At 40.1% G+C, this 23,082-nt stretch overlaps 1 protein-coding gene and 1 long non-coding RNA gene across 3 annotated transcripts in view; one reads left to right on the top strand and one right to left on the bottom strand.

Moving 5' to 3' along the window:
• Positions 1 to 9,340, bottom strand: part of TOP2B (DNA topoisomerase II beta) — a 61,638-nt gene extending 52,298 nt beyond the window's left edge. Inside the window, exon 1 of one of the 2 annotated variants that reach the window (XM_044755311.2) lies at positions 8,620 to 9,340. In XM_044755311.2, coding sequence (XP_044611246.1) covers positions 8,620 to 8,679 — 60 coding nt within the window. In that variant the 5' untranslated portion in view covers positions 8,680 to 9,340. The remainder of the gene's footprint in view (positions 1 to 8,619) is intronic. The other variant, XM_044755310.2, reaches the window with a different exon arrangement.
• Positions 7,789 to 22,122, top strand: LOC106823877 (uncharacterized). The gene is made up of 3 exons (XR_011496411.1): positions 7,789 to 7,978; positions 12,544 to 12,669; positions 19,643 to 22,122. It is a non-coding gene; the product is annotated as an uncharacterized lncRNA (long non-coding RNA).
• The last annotated feature ends 960 nt before the right edge of the window (positions 22,123 to 23,082 follow it).

Raw genomic sequence — 23,082 nt, 5'->3', positions numbered from 1 at the left:
TACATAAAACTAAAGACAATGGAAATGTGAAATAATCCCATATTAAGATCAATCTCCTCCACGTATCTAAAAAAGGTGTTTTAATTCCATTCCTTGTGATTTATACATTTAAAATTTGATGATGCCATAATTGACTTTTTCTAAAGTTCAAAAGCTGGCTGCCAAATTAAACAATGCATCATTGGGGTTTTTTAATTATAATAAAAACATCAAAATAATATGTAAAATCTACTTTAACATATTAATCTAATTTATAGTACTTTTACAATATTGCTAACTCCTAATAAAATATAGGTTTAAAACTTATACAAGACTCAATCTTTATCAAGAATACTTCTCAACTACCAGAAGAGAAAGAAAAACATTCCAGTAAAAGAAACTCCTTATTTCAGAATGAGTACGTACCAAGATCATTCTGTAAAAAGAAAGATTTTTCCATGCACAGAGTTGTCACCTGAGATATAGCAACTTGTGGCAATCAATCACCCAGAGTTCCTGCTTTTCTGTGGGAGAATGAATTGCTGCCAAACAGGGGAAAGGAGATGGTTTGCCAGTTGGTGCTAAAAAGGAACTGAGCCACTCCTTCACATAATCAGCACAGAAATCTCACCATCAGGAAGCCAACAAGAGTAGGACTAGCAAAAGCTTAGCAATAAGCCTCTTCTATCTTCTATAAACGACCCTCTCAGACTTCACATTACCCTTTGTAACATCTCCTCCCTTCTTTTCTCCCTCAATGCTACCATGCTTTAATGTTCATTTTAGCCATATTTCACCTATATAACAATGCAGAGGGCCATATTACGTATCCACCATTAATGAAAAGAAAAACCAACAATATGTCTTTCATCTATGCTCCTCCAGAAGTGCCCTCCAAAACCCAGGGACAAGGACAGAAGTGGAAGATGAGAGAACTTATGATCATAAGGAACACTTACATATCCACTGTGAAAATAAAAAATGCACATTCTCTAAAACACACCCAAATCGGAAAGGACGAAGTAAAATTGTCACTATTTGCAGATGACATGATATTATATACAGAAAATCCTAAAGACTCCACCAAAAGATTATTAGAATAAATTCAGTAAAGTGGCAGGATACAAAATCAATGTATAAAAATCTGTTGTATTTCAGTACACTAATAACAAACTATCAGAAAGAAATTAAATAAACAATCCCATTTACAATTGCATTAAAAATAATAAAATACCTAGGAATAAATTTAACGAAGGAGGTGAAAGACCTCTACACTGAAAATTATAAAACAGTGATGAAAGAAACTGAAGACAATACAAATAAACAGAAAGATATTCTGTGCTCATGGAATGGAAGGATTAATATTGTTAAAATGTCCATACTACCCAAAGCAATCTGCATATTCAATGCAATCCCTATAAAAATTCCAATGGCATTTTTCACAGGAATAGAACAATCTTAAAATTTGTATGGAACCACAAAATACTCCCAATAGCCAAAGCAATCATGAGAAAAAAGAACAAAGCTGGAGGCATCGTGCTCCCCAATTTGAAACTATATTACAGACCCACAGTAATCAGAACAGTATAGTACTGGCATAAAAACAGACACATAGATAAAGGAACAGAATAGAGCCCAGAAATAAACCCACGCATATATGGTCAATTAATTTACAACAAAGGAGCCAAGAGTATACAACAGGGAAAGGACAGTCTCTTCAATAAATGGTATTGAGAAAACTGGACATCCACATGCAAAACAATGAAACTGGACCCCTATTTTACACCATCCACAAAAACTAACTCAAAATGGATTAAAGACTTGAATGTAAGACCTGAAACCACAAAACTCCTAGGAAACATGGGCATTAAGCTCCTTGACCTTGGTCTTGGTGATGATTTTTTGCATCTGACACCAAAAGCAAAGGCAACAAAAGCAAAAATAAACACGTGGGACTACACCAAACTAAAAGCTTTTGCACAACAAAGGAAACCATCAACAAAATGAAAATGCAACCTAGAGAATGGGAGAAAATACCTGTAAATCATACATCTAATAAAGGGTTAATATCCAAAATATATAAAGAACTCGTATAATTCAATAGCAAAAAAACAAAAAGTCTAATTAAAAAATGGGCAGAGGATCTGAATAGACATTTTTCCAAAGAACACATGCAGATGGCCAACAGGCACATGGAAAGGTGCTCGACATCACTAATTATCAGGGAAATGCAAAGCAAAACCACAATGAGATATCACCTCACACCTTTTAGAATGACTATTATCAAAAAAGACAAGAAGTAAGTGTTGATGAGGATGTCAGTGTTGATGAGGATGTGGAGAAAAGGGAACCCTTGTGTAATGGTGATGGGAATGTAAATTGGTACAGCCACTATGGAAAAGAGCATGGAGGTTCCTCAAAAAAATTAAAAACAGAACTACCATATGTTCTAGTAATTCAACTTCTTCTGAAGAAAATGAAGACTAACCTGAAAAGATAAAATGCACCTCCATGTTCACTAAAGCATTATTTACAATAGCCAAGACACGGAAGCAACCTAAGCGTCCACTGATGGATGAATGGATAAAGAAAATGTGGTATATGTATACAATGAAACATTATTCAGCCATAAAAAAGGAGGAAGTCTTGCAATTTGCAACAACATGGATAGACCTTGAGGGCATTATGCTAAGTGAAATAAGTCAGAGAGAAAGACAAATACTGTATGATCTCACTTATATGTGGAATCTAAAAGAACAAAACAAAACAAAAAACCAAACTTATAGATACAGAGAACAAATTGGTGGTTGCCAGAGGTGGTGGGCAGGGGCAAAATGGGTGAAGGTAGTCAAAAGGTACAAACTTCCAGTTACAAAATAAGTAAACCTGGGGATGTAATGTAGTGCATGGTAACTATAGTTAATAATACTGCCACCGTATATTTGAAAGTTGCTAAGAGAATAGATCTTAAAATTTCTCATCACAAGAAAAAAAAAAATGTAACCGTGTGTGGTAATGGATGTTAACCAGACTTATTGTGGTGATGACTTCACAATATAAAAACAAAAGACAAAAGAAATGAAAATACTTATCACTGGATTAAAAAAGAAGAGAAAGATCTGTGTGTGAGTGTGTGTGTGTGTATAGCCATCTGAGAGCTTACTATGTGCCAAGTACTGTGGGAATTATATGGATAATCTCAATCAATCCTTATAAGAGCTCCCGGAAGCAGACAGTGTTACTATGATTTCCTTTTTACAGACGAGGAAACTGAGGTCTGAAGAAGTTAAGTTTTCTCTCAAAGTTAACAAACTAACAAAGCTAGTACTTGAAGAGGCTGAATTATGAAACCAGGTGATCTGATTTCACAGCCCCCATACTCTTAAAAGATTTTAGTTTTCCTTTTCCTCCGCAAAGCCCCCCGGTACATAACTGCGCATTTTTAGTTGTGGGTCCTTCCAGTTGTGGCATGTGGGATGCCGTCTCAGCATGGCTTGACCAGCAGTGCCATGTAGGCGCCCAGGATTCAAACTGGCAAAATCCGGGGCCTCTGAAGCAGAGAACACGAACTCAACCACTCGGCCACAGGGCCGGCCCCAGCCCCCATACTCTTAAAGAGCATTATGCTATACAAAATACATACAGCCTAAAAAAGAAACATATTCTCTAGCTTTTTGTGTGAAAGTAAGAGAATAGTTGGTAGAAAGAGACATAGGTGTCCCAGGCAGCTTTTTTATCCTCCCAATCAGTGTATAAAAGACAAGTTGTCTTGGTTTTTAATGTTTTTAAAGTGGGGGCTGTGTAAATGATGGTCAAGAACATACGCCTGGTTTATATCCCACCTATGCCTTAGCCATGCGCCTTACCTAATGTCTAAGCCCCTGTTTCCTCCTCTGCAAATGGGAATAATTATACCAATCGCACCTTTTCTTTAAAATGGGGTCCTATTTGTATTAAGATTTTTGAAAACACAAAACAGGCTTATTTTTTAAAACATACTTAGCAAAATGCAACTGCTGCCACCACCTAAGTATTTAACAGCTCTGAAACTACGGGTGAACACTTACCTCTATTCAGAAAAGTTAGCACAGTTTATAAAAACTGTTTCTAAATACTGCTATTATGTTACTTGAGAATGTATCTAAAGAACATTGCTCTCTGACCACTTGTCCTAACAATGGTAGAAGACTTTTCAGAAAGTTAGTATGTCAGTTATCCAATTTGTTAACAATAACTGAGGTTGGATTAAGTATCAGCTCTTGGCTAAACATTACAAAGGATACAAACAAGCAAAATACATGGTCTCTGACTTCAAGAGTTTATAATTATTGTTAAAACAAAAGGATCACTCATGAAAGTTACATCAAAAAGAAAGACATTTATGTTTTATGATCCACAAGAATAACAGAAAAAGATGAGTATAAACTGGAGGATAAAAGTTTGGTTAGACTCTGAGCTAGCTTTGAAGAGTAATTAAGATTTAGACTGGTAAAGAGAAGAGAAAGATGCATTCCTGATGGAAGGTAAGCATGCAAAGGCAAAGCGACAAAAACAAACATGACATACAGAGGACAGGAAAGAGAGAAATCTAACTATGAGGACTATACAAAATAAATTTCAATTGGGAAGTCACGTGGTTTATGAAAGAATTGGCTTTCTGGTTGAGAAGTTTAGATTTGCAAAAACGAGCCACTAAAGCAAGATTCTTAATACAAATTTTTACACAATATTTAAATATATAGTCATGCTTCCTGAATTAGAAATATTCACTGTCAAAAAACAGCATGTTTATATTTCATTGAAGTTTACTTAAAAAAAAAAAAACTGCAATGTTGGGGCTGGCCCCGTGGCCAAGTGGTTAAGTTTTCGAGCTCCGCTTCGGTGACCCAAGGTTTCCCCAGTTCGAATCCTGGGTGTGGACATGGCACCACTCATCAGGCCAGGCTGAGGCAGCATCCCACATACCACAATTAGAAGGACCCACAAGTAAAAATACACAACTATGTACCAGGGGGCTTTGGGAGAAAAAGGAAAAATAAAATCTTTAAAAAAACCCTGCAATGTTAATTGTGGCTTTTTAATTTTTTAAAAGAGACTTACGGGATAAAATCGTCCCATTCACAACAACATGGATGGACCTTGAGGGTATTATGTTAAGTGAAATAAGCCAGATAGAGAAAGACAATCTCTGTATGACTCCACTCACATGTGGAAGTTAAACACGTAGACAAGGAGAACAGATTAGTGGTTACCAGGAGAAAGGGGGAGTTGGGGGGTGGGCACGAAGGGTGAAGTGGTGCACCTACAACACAACTGACAAACAGTAATGTACAAATGATATTTCACAAGGTTGTAAACTATCATAATCTCAATAAAAAGTTTAAAAAAAAGAGACACGTTTTAGAGATGAATACTGAAATATTTACAGATGAAGTGACAGAATTCTAGGATTTGCTTTGCTTCAAAATAACGAGAAGGGGAAAGGTGGATGACCTTGAGTTGATAATTGCTGAAGCTTGATGATAAATAGAGGGAGGCTACTTATCCTATTCTGACCACCACTTTTTTAAAGATTTTTACTTTTTTCCTTTTTCTCCCCAAAGCCCCCAGGCACATAGTTGTATATTCTTAGTTGTGGGTCCTTCTAGTTGTGGTATGTGGGACGCCGTCTCAGCGTGGCTCAAGGAGCAGTGCCATGTCTGCACCCAGGATTCGAACCGACGAAACCCTGGGCCGCCTGCAGCGGAGCACTCGAACTTAACCACTCAGCCACGGGCTGGCCCTGACCACCACTTTTTTATATGTTTAATACTTTCCATTACAATATTTTTTTATCTACCAAATTAGAGCATTACTGGGAAAAAAGATCAATATTCACATAGTGATTAACTGATTCTAATATTCCCACAGATTTTTTACAACCACTTAAACATGATGAAAGACTGACCAAATGAAAGGCTATTAGGGTCTACTAATCAAAGCTTTACAAACTGAAAGCTAATTCAAAAAATTCTGCTTGCTTCAGAGAAGACTTCATAGGTGTGATCAATTTTAAGTCAAAATAATTTTACTATATTTATATTTTTCACTTTTTTTAAATTTTAAAAAATCTAGTTAAGATACTACAAATCAAACACAAACCAGATACTATTAGAAGGAGAAGTTAATGTCAACCTTAAACCAATTTGATTTGTGCTTCCAGATAGTGAAATGTAACCTTTCCTGCAGGGACAATGTTAACACTACATGCTGGCAGGCATCCCAACAGAAGTTAATACCAGCAACACATGGCACTATCCACCACCTCGCTCTACCTCCAAAAGAAGAATGGCATCAGGGACTCACTCATTCCATTTCTTTCTTCCTGTTACCCACAAGCAGGTGGCAACATAACACCAGTTTCAAAAGTTACCCCTCTTCAGAAATAGATGACCACTGCAACAAATCCCTGAACCTTTCTTGCAAAAGAATAATTTGCTTTCACCCTGGCTTAAAGAAATGTTATGTAAAAGCAACTTTATTATTCTGAGCGTACATTTCTTGAACTTCACCAATAAAAAACAAACATTTATCATCTCATTTAATTCTCAATGCGACCTTATTCTACAGATGAGAAAACAGATTTAGAAAGGTTAGGTCCCTTGTGTAAAGTCCCACTGACTATATGTGTCGGAGACAGGATCTGAATCTACATCAATCTAACATCAAAGTGCATGCTCATAACCACCTCACTATATTACCTCCCATAAAATTAAACTAGTCTATGATCAATGATGTATATTATGGACATAAAGATCCTCATATAACGTGACTTAAATTTAAAGCAACCATCAAATCTTAAAGTGGACTTACGGGGTGATTATCTTTTTAATAAATGTCTAATTCAACATGAGGATATAATCTATAAATAAGAGATTAAGTGATTTCTACTTCTTATTTTACTATACTTCCCACATTAGTTTTATAATGAAAAAATCTTTAATCAATAAGTCAACTTTAGTTTCAAATAAATTTTTCTGCTATTGAATGAGACCCTCTAAGTTTAAAAAATTTCTTAAGTAAATGAAAGTTTCCAATTGAGCTTTAAAGAAAAAGTGGTCATTTAATTATCTACAAAGTTCAGTAACAGTAAATTAAAAAATTACTATCAAATGTTAAAGCCAACCAATTCAATCTTGGAGCAAAATGTTTACCATAATAGAATCAGAGGTTCTCAGAGAAAACACTGATCAGGCCTCAACACTTCCAAATATTGAATGAGAACCATCTGGCTAACTAACTCCATTTTCAGAAGTTGTTTGATTTTAGTAACAGGGGTAAGAGCCATCAATTTTAAAAAATCATTCTTTTGCATTTATGCATCTCCCCAGAATGTCCACAAGGACCGCTAAGTTATCATCTGACCTTTTACCTCTTCCAGCTCTGGTCTGTACATACTACATTATTGGAGTAAGATACTAAATTCGCAGACATTCAACAATAAGAGCCTGGCAAGTTATTTTGCAAAGCACCTTGGCACACAAACATAAACGGTTAAAATGTATTTCTGCTATCAGTAACGTGCTTTTTACAAGGAAATCTGTCAGTAGAGCAGAACTACTTAACTCACCTAAACCTCACTCAAGCAGAGAGAAAATGAAGAATTAAGGAATAAAAATGCCAATATGAGTTTCCTTGTGTGTTTTGAAAAAGGGAGGATCCACCGAAAGTCCTTAGAAAACGTAATACTTGTTATTTTTCTCCTCGATTCCCAGTTGGCTGAGCTGGGCTTTCTTGTGTAGGAACTGACCCTGGACTGAACTCTACGCTGAGCCAGTGAAATGCCGGTGAATTATCGATCCGCCGTGGGAATCGGATCTCTCTAGGTCTTCCCTTCTCTACTACTTCCCAGCAGGAACTGAGCGCCGAAATCCTTAAACTCCAGGACAAATCACTTCAGTCACCCCTGCAACACTCTCCATTCAGCTTCGACCCCGTTTCACCTGCGATGCTGACACAGGTAAGCGCCTCTTAATAATCCCACCCTGACAGATGGGCGAGCTACAGTATGTTAACTGCGGTGAAACAGCCATCCCGAACGCGCTTTCAACCGAATGAGACTCTGCGAATTGAAGCGTCAATTGCTACAGATATACTCCCCGCCAAATCCATTCTCCTTTGAGATGAGGGCATCGGAAACGGTCTCATTTACAACACAGAGACACACACCCCCCTTTCTCCGAGATTTTCTTAAGCCACATTTGGGGAAAGTGCTGACCCAGACAGACGCACATGCATTATTGCTATCCCCATCATCTCATGCCCGACCGCCCTGGAGGAGTCTGGGGAAGAGGAAAATAAAAAGCGGGGGCTCCATGTCATGCTCACGGTTTGTCCCCCAAAGTTCCAAGTGCACGTTAGGCTCCTGCAGCTGGAGCCTCCATAGAGGGAAAGAGAAGAAAGAAAAGGGGGCGGGGAGCGGGTGTTCTGCTGGAAGAAGCCCCGACGGGGCGCCCGCTCGGGGGACCGGATTTCCCTCGCTTTCCCTTTCCCCCCACCCCACCCCACCCCAAGCCGAGTCGGCCCGCGGATTCCTCCCCCAACGCCCCGGAACAATGCCGCCGCCGCCGGGACCCCCGCCCCCAGCCGCCCGCCACTCACCACCCAGGTCAGCGCCCCGTTGCCGCCGGCTCCCGCGCCGCCGCCGCCCGCCTTGGCCATGGCGGGTGCCTCCGCTCACAGGCCCCGAGCCCGCCGCGGCCGCCGCTCCCTCCTCCCTGCGGGCCGCCGGGCCCCGCTGCTCCGCACCGACCGCTGCGCAAGCCGTGCTCCTAGCGGCGCCGCCCCCCGCGCCCCATCGCCGAGACCCGGGACAGACGCCCGGCCGTGCCTGCCGAGGAGGCCGCGCCGCCCGCCGCCCTCAAACTCGAGGCGCGGCGGCCGCTGAGCCCGGGCCTAGCGCGGCCGCTGAGGAAGAGGCGGAGGAGGAGGAGGAAGCGGGAGGAGCCGGCGGCGGCGGGGCGGCGGCGCTGCCTCCTCGCCCGCCCGCGGGCGCCGCTCAAGCGGGGCAGAGGCCCGGAGGCGCGAGCGTCGAGCGCGGCCGCGGAGCCCGGACCGTCCGGACGTGGCGGGGACGCAGAGGCGCCTTGTCCTTCCTCACACTCCGTGAAGGCCGGTCGCTCGGGGGGCCGGAGTCACCGTTGCTGCTGCTGCCTCAAAGGCCGCCTTCGTCGGCCGCACTGCAGCCCCGGCTTCCTCACATCCAAGCACCGAGAGGGACAATACACAGAGCCGCCGCCGCCGCGGTCGCCTCCCTCTTGTCCGGCATAACAGCACACACACATTCACACACCCGGGAGGGGGGAGCGAGGGCGCGGCGGCCACCCCCCGCTGTCAGTCAGCGCCTCGCCGCCCAATCGGGGCCTTGTCGCTACAGTCTCTCGGCCAATCCCAAAATTCCAAGCCCCCTGAGGGGCGGGACCCGAGGGGGAAACGTCATTGCGGGTAGCAACCGAAGGGAAGACTTGGGCTTTTTTGTTTGTGTGTGTGTCTGTGGGTTTTCCGTTTGAAGGCAGAGCAGGGGCTGCTGTCAAGGGTCATCTGAGGGCGGCAAAGGGATAGGGTCGACTTGGCCTCGGGTCGATTGTAATCCTCCGAGCGTGCTGTTTACACCAAGACGTGCCAGCGAAGCCGAGGCATTTCTTTGCCCTGGGCCGCTGGGGGAGGCGGGGTGGGGGGGTGGGGGGGGTGGCAGGAAGAAGCCGGGGGCCGTCCCAAAGGAAAAGTATTTTTAAAGAGCGGTTGTAAACCACAGGCAAGACGTTGTAGATCACTGGTGCAAGGAGGGCCCCGTGACCCCGGCCTCCCCAAGGCCCCCAGTGGACGCTGCTCTCCAAAGAATCCTCTACTCAGCCCTTCCCCTCCTCCATCTCCCTCCCCCCTCTCCTCCCCTCACCCGCAAAAGGGTTACGGTCAGTTTCAGGAAACCTGCATTTAAAGAACTTAAATGATAAGGGACACATAGAGAACGTTCCAGAGAAAGAATGCAGGTTGGGTGGAGGGTTCTGTTTTACTGTTTGTTGACCTTTCTCTTTTCTCTGAACAAAGCAGAGATGTCACTGTCACTTTTCTTTCTCATCAGTCCAGAACTGTGCCTGCTACCTCTAAGAGGGCATGTTTAATTTTTTAAACTGCTTTCAGTGGAATTTTAAATGCACACTAAGGAATAATTTCATACACATTAAAGCTTTCTAAGAATGAAAATTACCCATAGGGCCACACCAAAGTCTTTGGCAGATGGAATATGGCTTTACTTCACCCTGCTCCTCGGTGTAATTCCATTCAACAAGTATTTATTGGGCACATGCTCTGCCACGCTGTGCCAGGCTTGGCGGTGGGTTCAAAATAAAAACAGGGCCTCTGATTTCAAGTCATTTATAATCTGGCTTGTGAGACAGACTAAAAAAAGGGACTTCACTGTCACCAAAATGAGTACCTGAGGGCATGAAGTGCTACCAAATAGTTGTGACAAGAGAGCTTTTTAAAAAGATGAAAAAACGTATCGCTGCTTTGTGAAAAGGTGTTTTTGTGAGCTTCTCTTCCAACGGTGCATTTCCTCTCAAGGGAAAACAAAAATGTCTCCAGTCACATCTTTCAGCTGCCTTCTCAGTCCAGAGAGGTGGGGAACTCTGAAACATGGAAATAATTTAAACACCGTTTTTCTTAATTAGCTCCCTAGTGGCCATGTAATTTTGGCGTATTTGGGACTTTGGTTCAGAACAGTGAAGCCTTTCTTTGCCTTGAACTTGAGGTGCAAGCTTGTAAGTCAGACAGACCAAGGTCTAATCTGGGCTCTGAACCTGACCAACTAAGTGTCTCTGCCTTGTTATTGAACTTCCTGAGCCTCTGCTCCCGCCTCGTTGAAATCAGGAGTTTTGCTCTTGGACTTACTGTGACTTTACTTCCTCAAAGTACACAGTTTATAAATTTGAAAGGGGGTAAATAATTTTAAAGGCTGTGAGGGCTTTTTTAAAGAAAGGTATATGCATTGAGTAGAAGCCAAGCTATAAAATACATAGCCGTCCCTTTTTTAAACTTTAGTTTTCAAAGCTCCTCAGGGTCAATTTTGAAATGAAATATATTCAAAAGTCAAATAGCTTAATTAATGAAAACCATGTTCATCTTTTCACTTGCCTCATATGTGAGGCATTGAGTTCTTGAGCCTTCGGTATGAAGACCCTCTAATAAATGTAATTTATTTTATTCTTATGAAAATACTGACTGACTTAAAAGGAGCACAAATAAAAGTGTTGTTGGATATACATGCAAATCAACAGTCTAAGGCAGAGATTCATGATGAATGGGAGAAGGCATCCAGATCAAAATTATCTCAGCTCCTGAAGAATTGTTGGTCTTTTTAACCATGTGTAACAGACTTAAGAAATCTTTATGATAAAGTTGATTGTACCCAACTTTAACACAGCTTTCCCTTTTGGGGTTTTGTCAAATCATTTTCGTTTACAGAGTAATTATAGCAATAATTGCCACATTAAAAAGCTTCTATATCAGGTTTGTCTTGTTTGGTTGGAATACTACTGTATTCATATGTGTACATTACATTTAAAGACTTAATTTCCACCCCTAGCAAACACCAGCCAAAATGAAAAATTGTAGAAATCAAATTCCATAAACTGTAAAAATAAAGGCCTTTATTTAATCAAGTGTTTTGAGTAGCTTCCATGGGAGTTTTTCCTAACTACTTTAGAATTTTTATTTTTAGATCTTATGTTTCCCTATTGTAGCAATCAAAAAATATCTATTAAATACCTACAGTGTGTTAGTTACTCAGGACCTGGGAATTCAAAAAGGTGATGACAATGTGGTCTCTGCCTTGAGTTCACACCTTGCATTATATAGTTTTGAGCTAATCTTTTCATCAAAATGCAATTTTATATTTATTCATTTGCTATGAGAAACAGTTTACCTGATGAGTCATACCTATCATCACACTTTACACACAGTAGGTAATTTAACCAAGAACAAAATAAATTAAGTAAGAAGATAGTAACTCAAAATTGTACTTCTAGGCACCTGGAAATGTTTCAATAGAGTTTCTACCTTCAGCATGTATTCTTCTCACACTGAGATTCAGTTGAGGAACTCAGGGACTAATCTTTAATCTAGTGAGCACTTAAATAAATTAATATTTGAATTCAAAATTCAATGTCTGCAATTTTACCTCTCCCTCTCATTATGTTAGTGTTTATGGATCCTTTATATACACAAAGTTGCTAGGCTAAGAACAAGAAAAAAATGCATAATGTCTGGCCTACAGTAAATTCAAATGGTTGTCCAGGTAATAACTATTAAATGTTGTAAATGTAATTTAGTTTGTTATATTTCTTTAGAAGTGAGCTCACGGTGGAGAAGAAAGCTGCTTTCAATGTAGCTTTTTGGATTTCAGCATTTCTGTAGTAGATATTATAATAGATTGCTAACTCTGATTTTTGAGACTAATTATTTTATAATTAGCTATAATTAACATAGCTCCAAATAGTTTATAAGTATGGTTTTACTTTTAAAAAGGTACTTAAGCACCAGAGGGAACAAGTGTCTATGGATGGCTGAAGACATCAATGGCCACCACATTTCTGAGTATTATCACCACTGGGAAGACAAAGGCTAAAGGTCTTCAATTTCTACTGACAGTAGGTATGGGATGTTCGTTTTGTTTGACTTATTTTGGTTTGGAGTTTGTTTTGGTTTTGGCCAAGTAAACTATGTTGATCCTCTGGTAATGTCTCTAATTACTTGTATAGACAGAAGGGACATTTTCACTTATTTTAGATGATACTGATCAGCAATAATTCAGGACTCAACTACTCTACTGAGTTATATAATATGGAGAATATAATTAGCATATGCCTTAGTTAAAAAAGCTGTTTTTTGGCCTTTGAAAGGGCCTAATATTAGGTTTGGACTTTTTGAAAAAGCATTTTGTCCTAAGAAAAATCCTGCTTTGGGGGACATTAGATGCCATTATTCACCTAACTTTCACCAACAGAATATTATACAAGTCTAGCGTGTGTGGCTAAGTTGTATTTGAAGTTTCTGGTTGCCCAGAGTCATCTAATTCCATTACTCAGTAAGTTTAAAAGACTGAGAACTAAAGAAATACGATAACAGTGGCTTTCCTAACTCAACTGTTTCCATTTCAGAAGAGCTGGGAACTCTAAAGCTGGAGTTGCCAAGTTGCTTTCATTCTGCATTATATTAAAAAATTTAATGATGGGGGAGGGAGCCTAGGAAGTATGAGAAATACCTACACCAGAAGAATCTAAGATATAAAGCCTTCAAGTTAAAGGGGTTTCTAGAATAGAACGAAAGAGATACCTGTAAGTTATCTAAGGTGATAATTAATCAGGACTTGGAAAACATACCATCTTTTAGTGTGCCAATTAACAACAACAAAAAAGCAATTGCTCCCTATTTCCAAAACAGTTAAGCACAGATTAGACAGGATATCTTAGATAATACTAGCCAGATATCTTATATAATTGGTATTTTTGTCTATCACCTTTCTTCTTTACTTTGAGAGTGCTGTCTGAATGTGGAAGGATCCATAAGAAGGTCCAAGAATGCTGACTCTTTAAGGAATATATTTCTGGTTTAAATGTTGTTTGGGAAAAGTAAAAGAACAAGACCAGCCTGTTGGGTAAATGGTACATTAGATAGTGCTAGCCCATCCTAGAAAGTGCCTGGCACATAGTAAGTGTTCAATAAATAATTGCTCAGGAATGGATTTGAGGCATATCAAGAGGTCCCTCCAAGCAAAACATCTCATCCACCAGTGTGATGGTGTGAAACTTGGCCGGGATCCTTAAGTCTTGGTTTTTCAAATGTTCTTGTTTGAATACGAGAGAGGATAAAGTACCTTAAACTTTATCAGTTAACAGATTAGCAAGAGTTGGTTAAAGCTTTGTTCATCTTTGGGAATGAAAAACAGAATGGCATAAGGATGGAAAGAAGAGAGGTTATGGTATCAGGAGGAAGAATGGGGAGGGGGCAGATAGATAACAGTAGCATCCAATTGTGTGAAACTTAGTGGAGAAAGTTAACACATTCTGGCTATGGAAGCAGATCAGCTCTAGCCTTGCCAACGCTTACACTTCATTTCATTAATAAGGAAAACCTTGTTTATTGAGAGCCCTGCTATCTGTTTGGTATAGTACTGGGCAGGTGCTGTCATACATATTAGCTTAATCAACTTTCAACAACCATAAGAGAGAGGTATTATCATTCTCATTTCACAGTCAAGGGAATTAAAAGTCATAGAAAGTCACAGAGCTGAGTAAGTGGTGGAACTGAAATGCAAACCCAAGTTTGTTACTCCAAACCACACCCTTTTGTCATGCTGCCAAGCTGGCTAACACACTTGGCAATGTAGTATATTTGGCAATGTGTTAGGAACTTGGCAATACTGGTGAATAATTCTGGCCATTGGCCCTCAATAAAAACCTTTAGTTGTGAAATTTTATTGCTGAACTATGGTGACAAGTATCTACAATTTGCACGACTGGCTAGAAGTTGTCTTTGAAACCAGCCTGAGTCTGCTTTGTCTTACCTTGTCAGAAAATAGTTTGCTTTGTGAGGTAGAAAGGATTGAAGAAAACCTGAGGCCCAGGATCCTGTGGGTCCTGTGACATCTCTCCTCTATACAATCTTTAAACCTTATAATCTAAATCCTGGGTTATAATTATAGAAGATACTCAAACAGCTAACTTTCAAATGGAAGAAAATTTGTAGGAAGAAAAATACAGAAGTACCATGGAACTGGACTCTTGGATTCACATTTTGGATAACTTCAAATTCACAGAAGATACTTAAAACAACATAAAAATTATTCAGTGTTCATCATACAGAGAAGGTGAGTTCTATCCTACCAGAATGGCTAAAATTAAAATACCAGCTGTTGGTGAGGATGTGGAACAACAGAAACTCTCATACACTCCTGGGAGCATGTAGCTTAGTAAAACCACTTTGGAAAACTGTTTAGTAGTATCTACTAAAACTGAACATGCACATATTCTAGGAACCAAGAATTCCACTCCCAGGTGTATAGAAATGCATACTTATATGTACTGAAAGACGCATACAAAAATGTGCATAGCAACACTATTCATAGTAACCCCAAACTAGAACCAACCCAAATGTGTACCAGTGATAGAATGAATATGTTGTACACGCAATACTGTTCAGCAATGAAAATGACTGATCTTCTGCTACACTTAACATAAATGAATTTCATAAATATGTCAAAGTAAAGAAGTCAAACAGAAAAGAACGTATACTATATGATTCCCTTTATATAAACTTTAGAAACTGGCAAAACTAATCTATGATGTTAGAAGTCAGGATGTGGTTAACTGTAGGAGGAGGATTCTGGGTGCTGGTAATTTCTCCCCCCTTTTTTTTTTTTTTGATGAGGAAGATTAGTCCTGAGCTAACATCTGTGCCAATCTTCCTCCACCTTATATGTGAGTCACTGCCACAGCACGGCTGCCAAGTGGTGTAGGTCTACATCCAGGATCCAACCCGTTAACCTGGGCCGCAGAAGCAGAGTGCATTGAATGGAATCACTGTGCCACAGGGCCAGCCCCCAATTTCTTTCTTTCTTTCTTTCTTTTTTTTGTGAGGAAGATTGGCCCTGAACTAACATCCACTGCCAATCTTCCTCTTTTTGCTTGAGAGGAAAAAGCAAATTGTTCCTGAGCTAACATCTCTGCCAGTCTTCCTCTATTTTGTATATGGGACACCACTACAGCATGATTTGATGAGCAGTGTACAGGTCTGCGCCTGGGATCCAAACCTGTAAATCCTGGGCTGCCGAAGTAGAGCACACAAACCTAACCACTGTGCCCCTGGGCCAGCCCCCTTAATTTCTATTTTTTGAACTAGATGGTGAATACATGATTTTGTTCATTTTCAAAACTTATCTAGCTGTATACTTTTGAATTTTTTACTTTTCTATATGAATATTATGCTTTACTTAAAAAAAAATCACCAACACTTGACAGAAATAAGGATGAGAGTATGTGGAAAGATGGGATCATTGATGCCTCTGAGTTAATCAATGGTTTAGAAGATTTGTACTCTGAATGTCAAGTGGTAGGAATACCCTTACCAATTTACTTCATGGATGTTTTCCTTTTTATGTGTGCACAAAATGATATAAGATTAAAGATTTCTTTCAATAAGCACAAAATGAAATTTACGTGGCAAAAAAAAATGTTGCCACATCTGAAGCTCTGAAAAATCATGAATGAAATCTTTTAATTACCATATTTATCTGCATACCTTCACTTCTAGAACTCCCTCAATTTTCAAGGAGAAAAAGTATAGAATTTTTCTAATAACAAACAATAATTATAACTATTATTTATTGGCACTGTGCTAACATTTTACTTGCATTATCTACTTTAATCCTCACAGGAACTGCATGAGTTAGGAAATTATTTTCAAAAGCTTTCAAAATTATAAATGTGATACTTTCTGGTTGTTAAAACTCAATAAAACATATGTCCAGGGGCCGGCCCAGTGGCGCAGCTGTTAAGTTCACACATTCCACTTCAGCGCCCTGGGGTTCACCAGGTCAGATCCCAGGCGTGGACATGGGACCGCTTGGCAAGCCATGCTGTGGTAGGTGTCCCACATATAAAGTGGAAGAAGATGGGCATGGATGTGAGCTCAGGGCCAGTCTTCCTCAGCAAAAAGAGGAAGATTGGCAGCAGATGTTAGCTCAGGGCTAGTCTTCCTCAAAAAAAGAAAAAGTACATCCAGTAAGAAATGCAAATACTTGGCATGTCTTTTCCCCATAGATGTCACTGCTGAACAAGATAGTATGTGTCCTTCCTGATCTTTTAAATGTATATGGAAACACACAAGTACACAGAAGAGAGGTCAGTAATTACTGGGATCATATTATAAATACTATGAGTTGCTTTACTTACTCTATGAGTTGCTTGACTTACTTTAATTGTATCTCTTGGATCTTTTCCCATGTTAGTCCATAGATCTATCTCATTCTTTTAATGACTTCAGTGAGTATTTAACCATTTCACTATAAACAGCTACTCAACCAGGAGCTCTATTGACTTTTTGGACTGTATAGTTTTTCAAAGACCCTTTGCATTGTGGGAAGTTTACCAGAATTCCTGGCCTCTACCCACTAAAAGCCAGTAGCATACCACCTCTCACCCACCCACTCACTCACCCACCTTGTGACAAACAAAATGTTTCAAGACTTTTTGCCCCTTCGGAGACAAAATCCTTCCCTCCCACCAGCATGGAGAACCACTGGTGTAGAAGGGTATTTCTGTTGTTATTTTCAACAGTGTAAAAGGGATTCAATGATCATCTTGGTATTATTATTATTATTTATTTTTTTTGAGGAAGATTAGCCCTGAGCTAACTACTGCCAGTCCTCCTCTTTTTGCTGAGGAAGACTGGCCCTGAGTTAACATTGGTGCCCATCTTCCTCTACTTTTATATGTGGGACACCTACCACAGCATGGCGTGCCAAGCAGTGCCACGAACGCCGGGCCGCTGAGAAGTGGAGCGTGTACACTTAACCGCTGCGCCACCGGGCTAGCCCCTGGATTCAATGATCGTCTTGGTATTATTTACCACAAATCACATTTACACATGAAAAAACTGAGGCTAGGAAGGTTGATCTGCCCAACGTCCCACTGCTGTAAGTAGTAAAGGTGAGACATGAACCTAGTTCTGTTTCCTCCAGAATTTAATCTCTTTTCCGATCCTACTATAATTTTACTACCCAATAGGTGGTTTTAGAGACCACTTTAGAGGAGACAGTCAGAACAGTGACTATTACTACTTGCTGAGAGTAAAATAAATATTAAAGATATCTTAGCTCTGACAAACATCCTTCAGGTTCTTCTGACAGAACTAGGAGTTAAAGCTTTTCAGCTTTCTAAAGGTGCCCAGCAGAACAAGTCATTTATAATAAACATTTAAACTAAATAGACAACTTTATGAATTTTCAAAACAGATAGCCAATATAGTATCACCATAGTTAATATATTTGACTATGCTGAAGTGCCCTGAGAGCTAAGCTAATTTATAGGCTGGACCAGAATCAGGCTTCTAGGCCTTCATGGGCCAGGCAGCTGTGCTAGTATCATCATTAATGAGTACAGCTGTGTGTCAAGCGCCTATGGTGTGCAGTAGCACGTTACTAGTCCCTCATACTCCAGACTTCATCCCCAATGCTGAGCAGACATCTTGTAATCCTGAGCAGTTGATAACAAGGCAAATCAAGCAACAGATGGAAAATGCAACAAGTTCAAAATTGATATGGGTGTTAAGATTGACTGAGTACTTATTATGCACCAAGTATTTAAATCAGCTGTTATCTCATTTCATTCCACAAATATTTAAGCACCTACCCTACTATGTGCCAGATGGGGCACCAGGTGCTAGAGATACAAGAGTAAACTAGAGGTACAGAGCATGTCTCTATAAAAGCATGTGAAAGACATTAAATAACTATTTGTTTAAATAACTGTGATTAATGGGAGAAAATGTAACAAGGTAGAGGAATGGGGAAGTCTTCCATAAAAAAATTACGTTGAGCTCTGAGGATGGAGTATGAATTAACATTCAAGACCAGCAATAATGTGTGTGAAACTCACAGGCTATTGAGGATAGACGGTGGTATAGTTGAGGACGTGAGAGAAGACAACTATGGCCAGGGTCTGATCACGCAGGGCATATTGGGTCATATTAGGGATTTTCATCTATGCTCCTAAAAAATCCACAGAAAACCACTGAAGGATTTTTAAGCAGTGGAGTGTGATGATTACATTTGAGTTTCCTATTCTATTTGCTCTATTATTGTTACTATTATCTCACCCTTACAGAAAAGAAAATCAGAGGGGGCCAGCCCAGTGGCAGAGTGATTAAACTTGTGCGATCTGCTTTGGTGGCCCGGGGTTCACCAGTTTGGATCCTGGGCACGGACTTATACACCACTCATCAGCCATGCTGTGATGGCATCCCACATAGAAGAACTAGAAGGACTTACAACTAGGATATACAACTATGTACTGGGGCTTTGGGGAAGAAAAAAAAGAGGAAGATTGGCAACAGATGTTAGCTCAGGGCCACTCTTCCTCACCAGAAAAAAAAAAAAGAAAGAAAATCAGAGACCAAGTCTTAGAAATTAAACTATCTTGCCTACTACAATATATTCTTTTGCTACTAGAAAATAAGATCAATTGAGTCAGGGTTATTCTTGTCTCTGTCTTCCTAACAAGTAATGACTCCTTCATAGCATTGGCCTTAAAATTTCCCCTTACGGGGGATTATGGGACCTCTGGTTAAACAAGGAACCAAGGACTTAACAGCTTAACAGAGGATATGTTACTATTGATGCTGCTTCTATTTTGTTCTTTAATTTTCATGCCTGTAAAATGAGAATATTTCTTCTGAGGAATGATGAAGAATAATATGATAAATAGTGATTGCTAATAGAGTTCTCAGAACAAAACATTCCCAGTGATTCTAATATTAAGTCCAAGCAACGACCATTTATGGGCTGTCATTTTAAAATCTGTCTCCTTGAACACATTATCCCTAAATTCACTGCTTTCTTATATTACAGGTGAAGTAATCTCCATAAAAGCTGAGCTGAAACTTCCCAGAAGGTCTCTGACAACCACATGATTGCCTCACCCCATTCTGCCATTACCTTGGTCACGAATTTCTCTCAGGAATTTGTCCTACTGCACAATTCTTGCCTTTTAACTAAGCTACCTCCCACTTTCACTTTTCACATTATATTTCTTGTTTGATCAGTTGTCTCCAGGAAGTAACCTCAAACGATATTTTTCAAAGCCGTGTTTAATTCCCTGGCCTCAATTTTACAGGTTTTATTTGTTAAGTCATTCATTTCAAAGTATAATTTCTCCGAGTCTCTAGTTTCTTCATCTGTAAAATGTAAGGAATTTGGATTTCGATACTCCCTTCTAGCTAAATATTTCTATGATATTTTTACTCTTCTCATTATTCAAATCCAAGAGTAGTAATTTGAGAAATATGATCAATGAGTTGCATTCACCCCTTCACAGCTCCAGAGAACCTTCTTTTCTGTAACTTGATACCAAACATTTCATATTTTGCCCACACTGTTGGCTTTTGAAAGAGTGAATACAGCCAGGCTTCTTTCAATAGCGCTGAATGAGAGCATCCATTGTTTACCAGCAGGGCTCAAGAACCAAATATTCTAGTTTAACAATTCGGAGAGAGTGACACAAGTGACAAGATCCATTTCTGCTTGGTTTTGGTAATGTCAAAAATGCCTTGGGGCATTCAGATCCCAGGTGTGAACATGGCACCGCTTGGCAAGCCATGCTGTGGTAGGAGTCCCACATATAAGGTAGGGGAAGATGGGCATGGATGTTAGCTCAGGGCCAGTCTTCCTCAGAAAAAAGAGGAGGATTGGCGGCTGTTTAAAAAGGTGTTTTGTATCTTGCCCTTTTATTTGAGTGTCCTCTTCAAAGATCATGGGGGGAAAAGTCATGCTTTTGGAAGACTGCTGTTTCACCTAACCTCAGTCATCCAGCTTCTCTTTCCACTAGAGAGAGCTGAGGCTTGAGTACCAACAAAAGAAATGCCTTACCATTAGGACTGTTGGGGCTCTGAATGAGCTAACCATTCATTTCACTTCAGAGGAAGAGACATCTAGACTTTCCTTATCCCTTAAAGACCTCCACATGGACTGGGTGAATTTTTATTGAATTGATTTGTTTTCATTTCTGAAGCTCCCTTGTTCTACCCCTTGACTGATTTTTCTTTTTTTTTTTTAAAGATTGGCACCTGAGCCAACATCTGTTGCCAATCTTTCTTTTTTTTCCTTTTTGTTCTCCTCAAAGCCCCCCAGTACATAGTTGTGTATTCTAGTTGCAGGTCCTTCTGGTTGTGCTATGTGGGACGCCGCCTCAGCATGGCCTGATAAGCAGTGCCACGTCCACGCCCAGGATCCAAACCAGTGAAACCCTGGGCTGCCGACATGGAAAGCGCAAACTTAACCACTTGGCCATGGGGCGGGTCCCCACCTTGACTGATTTTTTATGCTAAATTTTAATCATTGGCTTAAAACAAGTTACAAAATCAGTTGCTAATAAACTTAAATTATAGAAAAGTCAAGAATAAATAAATAAATGTCATAGCCCCCAGTAACTTGCTATAATTCTATGTTCAGGTCAACAGATATGTTTGGCAAATTATTATCTCTAGTACAATAAAAACCTTTTGGAGGGGCCAGCCTGGTGGTGTAGTGGTTAAGTTTGTGTGCTCATCTTTGGCGGCCTTGGGTTCATGGGTTCAGATCCTGGGTGCGGACCTATGCACTGTTCATCAAGCCATGCTGTGACAGCATCCCACATACAAAATAGAGCAAGACTGGCATAGATGTTAACTCAGGCCCAATGTTCCTCACCAAAAAAAAAAAAACATTTTGGAGACTGTAATAACAAAGACTAACAGCCTCATTGTTATGCTTTATTGTTGGGCCTGAATTCTATTGGTATTTTCCATCTGTCTCCTCAGTCTCCCTGTAGCTAGCTATTCTCTTTCTTCTTCCCACCCCAATTTCCTAGCACAAGACCTGGAGACAAGAAAGCATCCAAAACCCAAGATTGATGCTTTCCTCCCCTAGAAAGCTGGTGATTTGGAACCAAGTAGAAGAGATGTAATGGAATTGATTATCAGGCAAACGTAATAAAACCAGAAGCATTAGGAAGGGATCATCTATTCAAAATAGAATTCCATACCTTCTCTTTGCCCTCCATGACAAAGTTCCAAAATTTATTTAACTAGAAATAACGCCTTTCAGGAGCCTGCCCTGTGGCTGAGTGGTTAAGTTCTTGTGCTCTGCTTTGGCGGCCCGGGTTCACCAGTTCAGAGCCTGGGCATAGACCTACATATGTGCCAGTCATCAAGCCATGCTGTGGCAGCATCCCATATAGAAGAGCTGGAATGACCTATGACTAAGATATACAAATATGTACTGGGGCTTTGGGGGGAAAAAACAAAAGAGGAAGATTGGCAACTGATGTTAGCTCAGGGCCAATCTTCCTCACCAAAAAAAAAAAAAAAAAAGCGCATTAAAAAAAAAGAATGCCTTTCAGTACATACTTAGAAAAGACAGAAAAATTACAAATATCACTCTTACAGGTAATTTGTTGACTTAATTTTACTTTACACTATGCTATGGTTTGAATGTTTGTGTCCCCCTCAAAATTTATGTTGAAATCCTAATGGCCAATGTGATAGTATTAGGAGGTGGGGACTTTGGGAGCTGTTTAAACACCAAGGGTGGAGCCCTCATGAATGAGATTAATGCCCTTATAAAAGAAGCCTGACAAAAACTGAATAGGATATGGCCTTGCCCTTGAGGAAATCACAAACCTGGAGAGACCAATCTATAAAACTAATTATAATACTAACATGATATGTTTATTAGTTAAAAGAAAGACAACATACAAATTGCCTCCTGCCATCCATTGGTGCAGTGTATCAAGCATTTGAAACTATGGAAGACAAGAATAACTGCAAGGGCAATGAAATTGGGTGGTTTTTGCCAAGGTGCACTGATGCTCCTTGGAAATAAACTAGATGCCGGGGGAAATTAACATGGAAAAGACAAAGAGGCCTGACGGAGCTCCCTAGGCCCTTCCAGGACATGAGGACACGGCAAGAAGCTGGCATTCTGCAACCCTGAAGAGGGCCCAAATCTGCTGGTGCCATCATCCTAGATTTAACAGCCTCCAAAATTATAATAAATAAAAGTCTGTTGCTTTTAAGTTATTCAGTTTCTGGCATTTTCTTATAGCAGCTCAACCAGACTAAGACACATTATTTTTCCAGAAAGCTGGTTTTGTCAGGACAGACTGCCATTTCAGAGAGAAGAAGGGAATGACTTACTGGGAAAGAAGATGAGTTGGGGGAACACTGAAGATAAATTGCCTGATTCAAAATTTTTCCTGGGGCCAGCTTTGAGCGTAGTTCAGATGAGTGGAAGACTTGAATCCACTCTGTTTA

Source organism: Equus asinus, chromosome 21 (genome assembly GCF_041296235.1).
Source record: "Equus asinus isolate D_3611 breed Donkey chromosome 21, EquAss-T2T_v2, whole genome shotgun sequence".
Lineage (NCBI taxonomy): Eukaryota > Metazoa > Chordata > Mammalia > Perissodactyla > Equidae > Equus > Equus asinus.
This window is presented reverse-complemented; position numbering and strand designations above follow the sequence as displayed.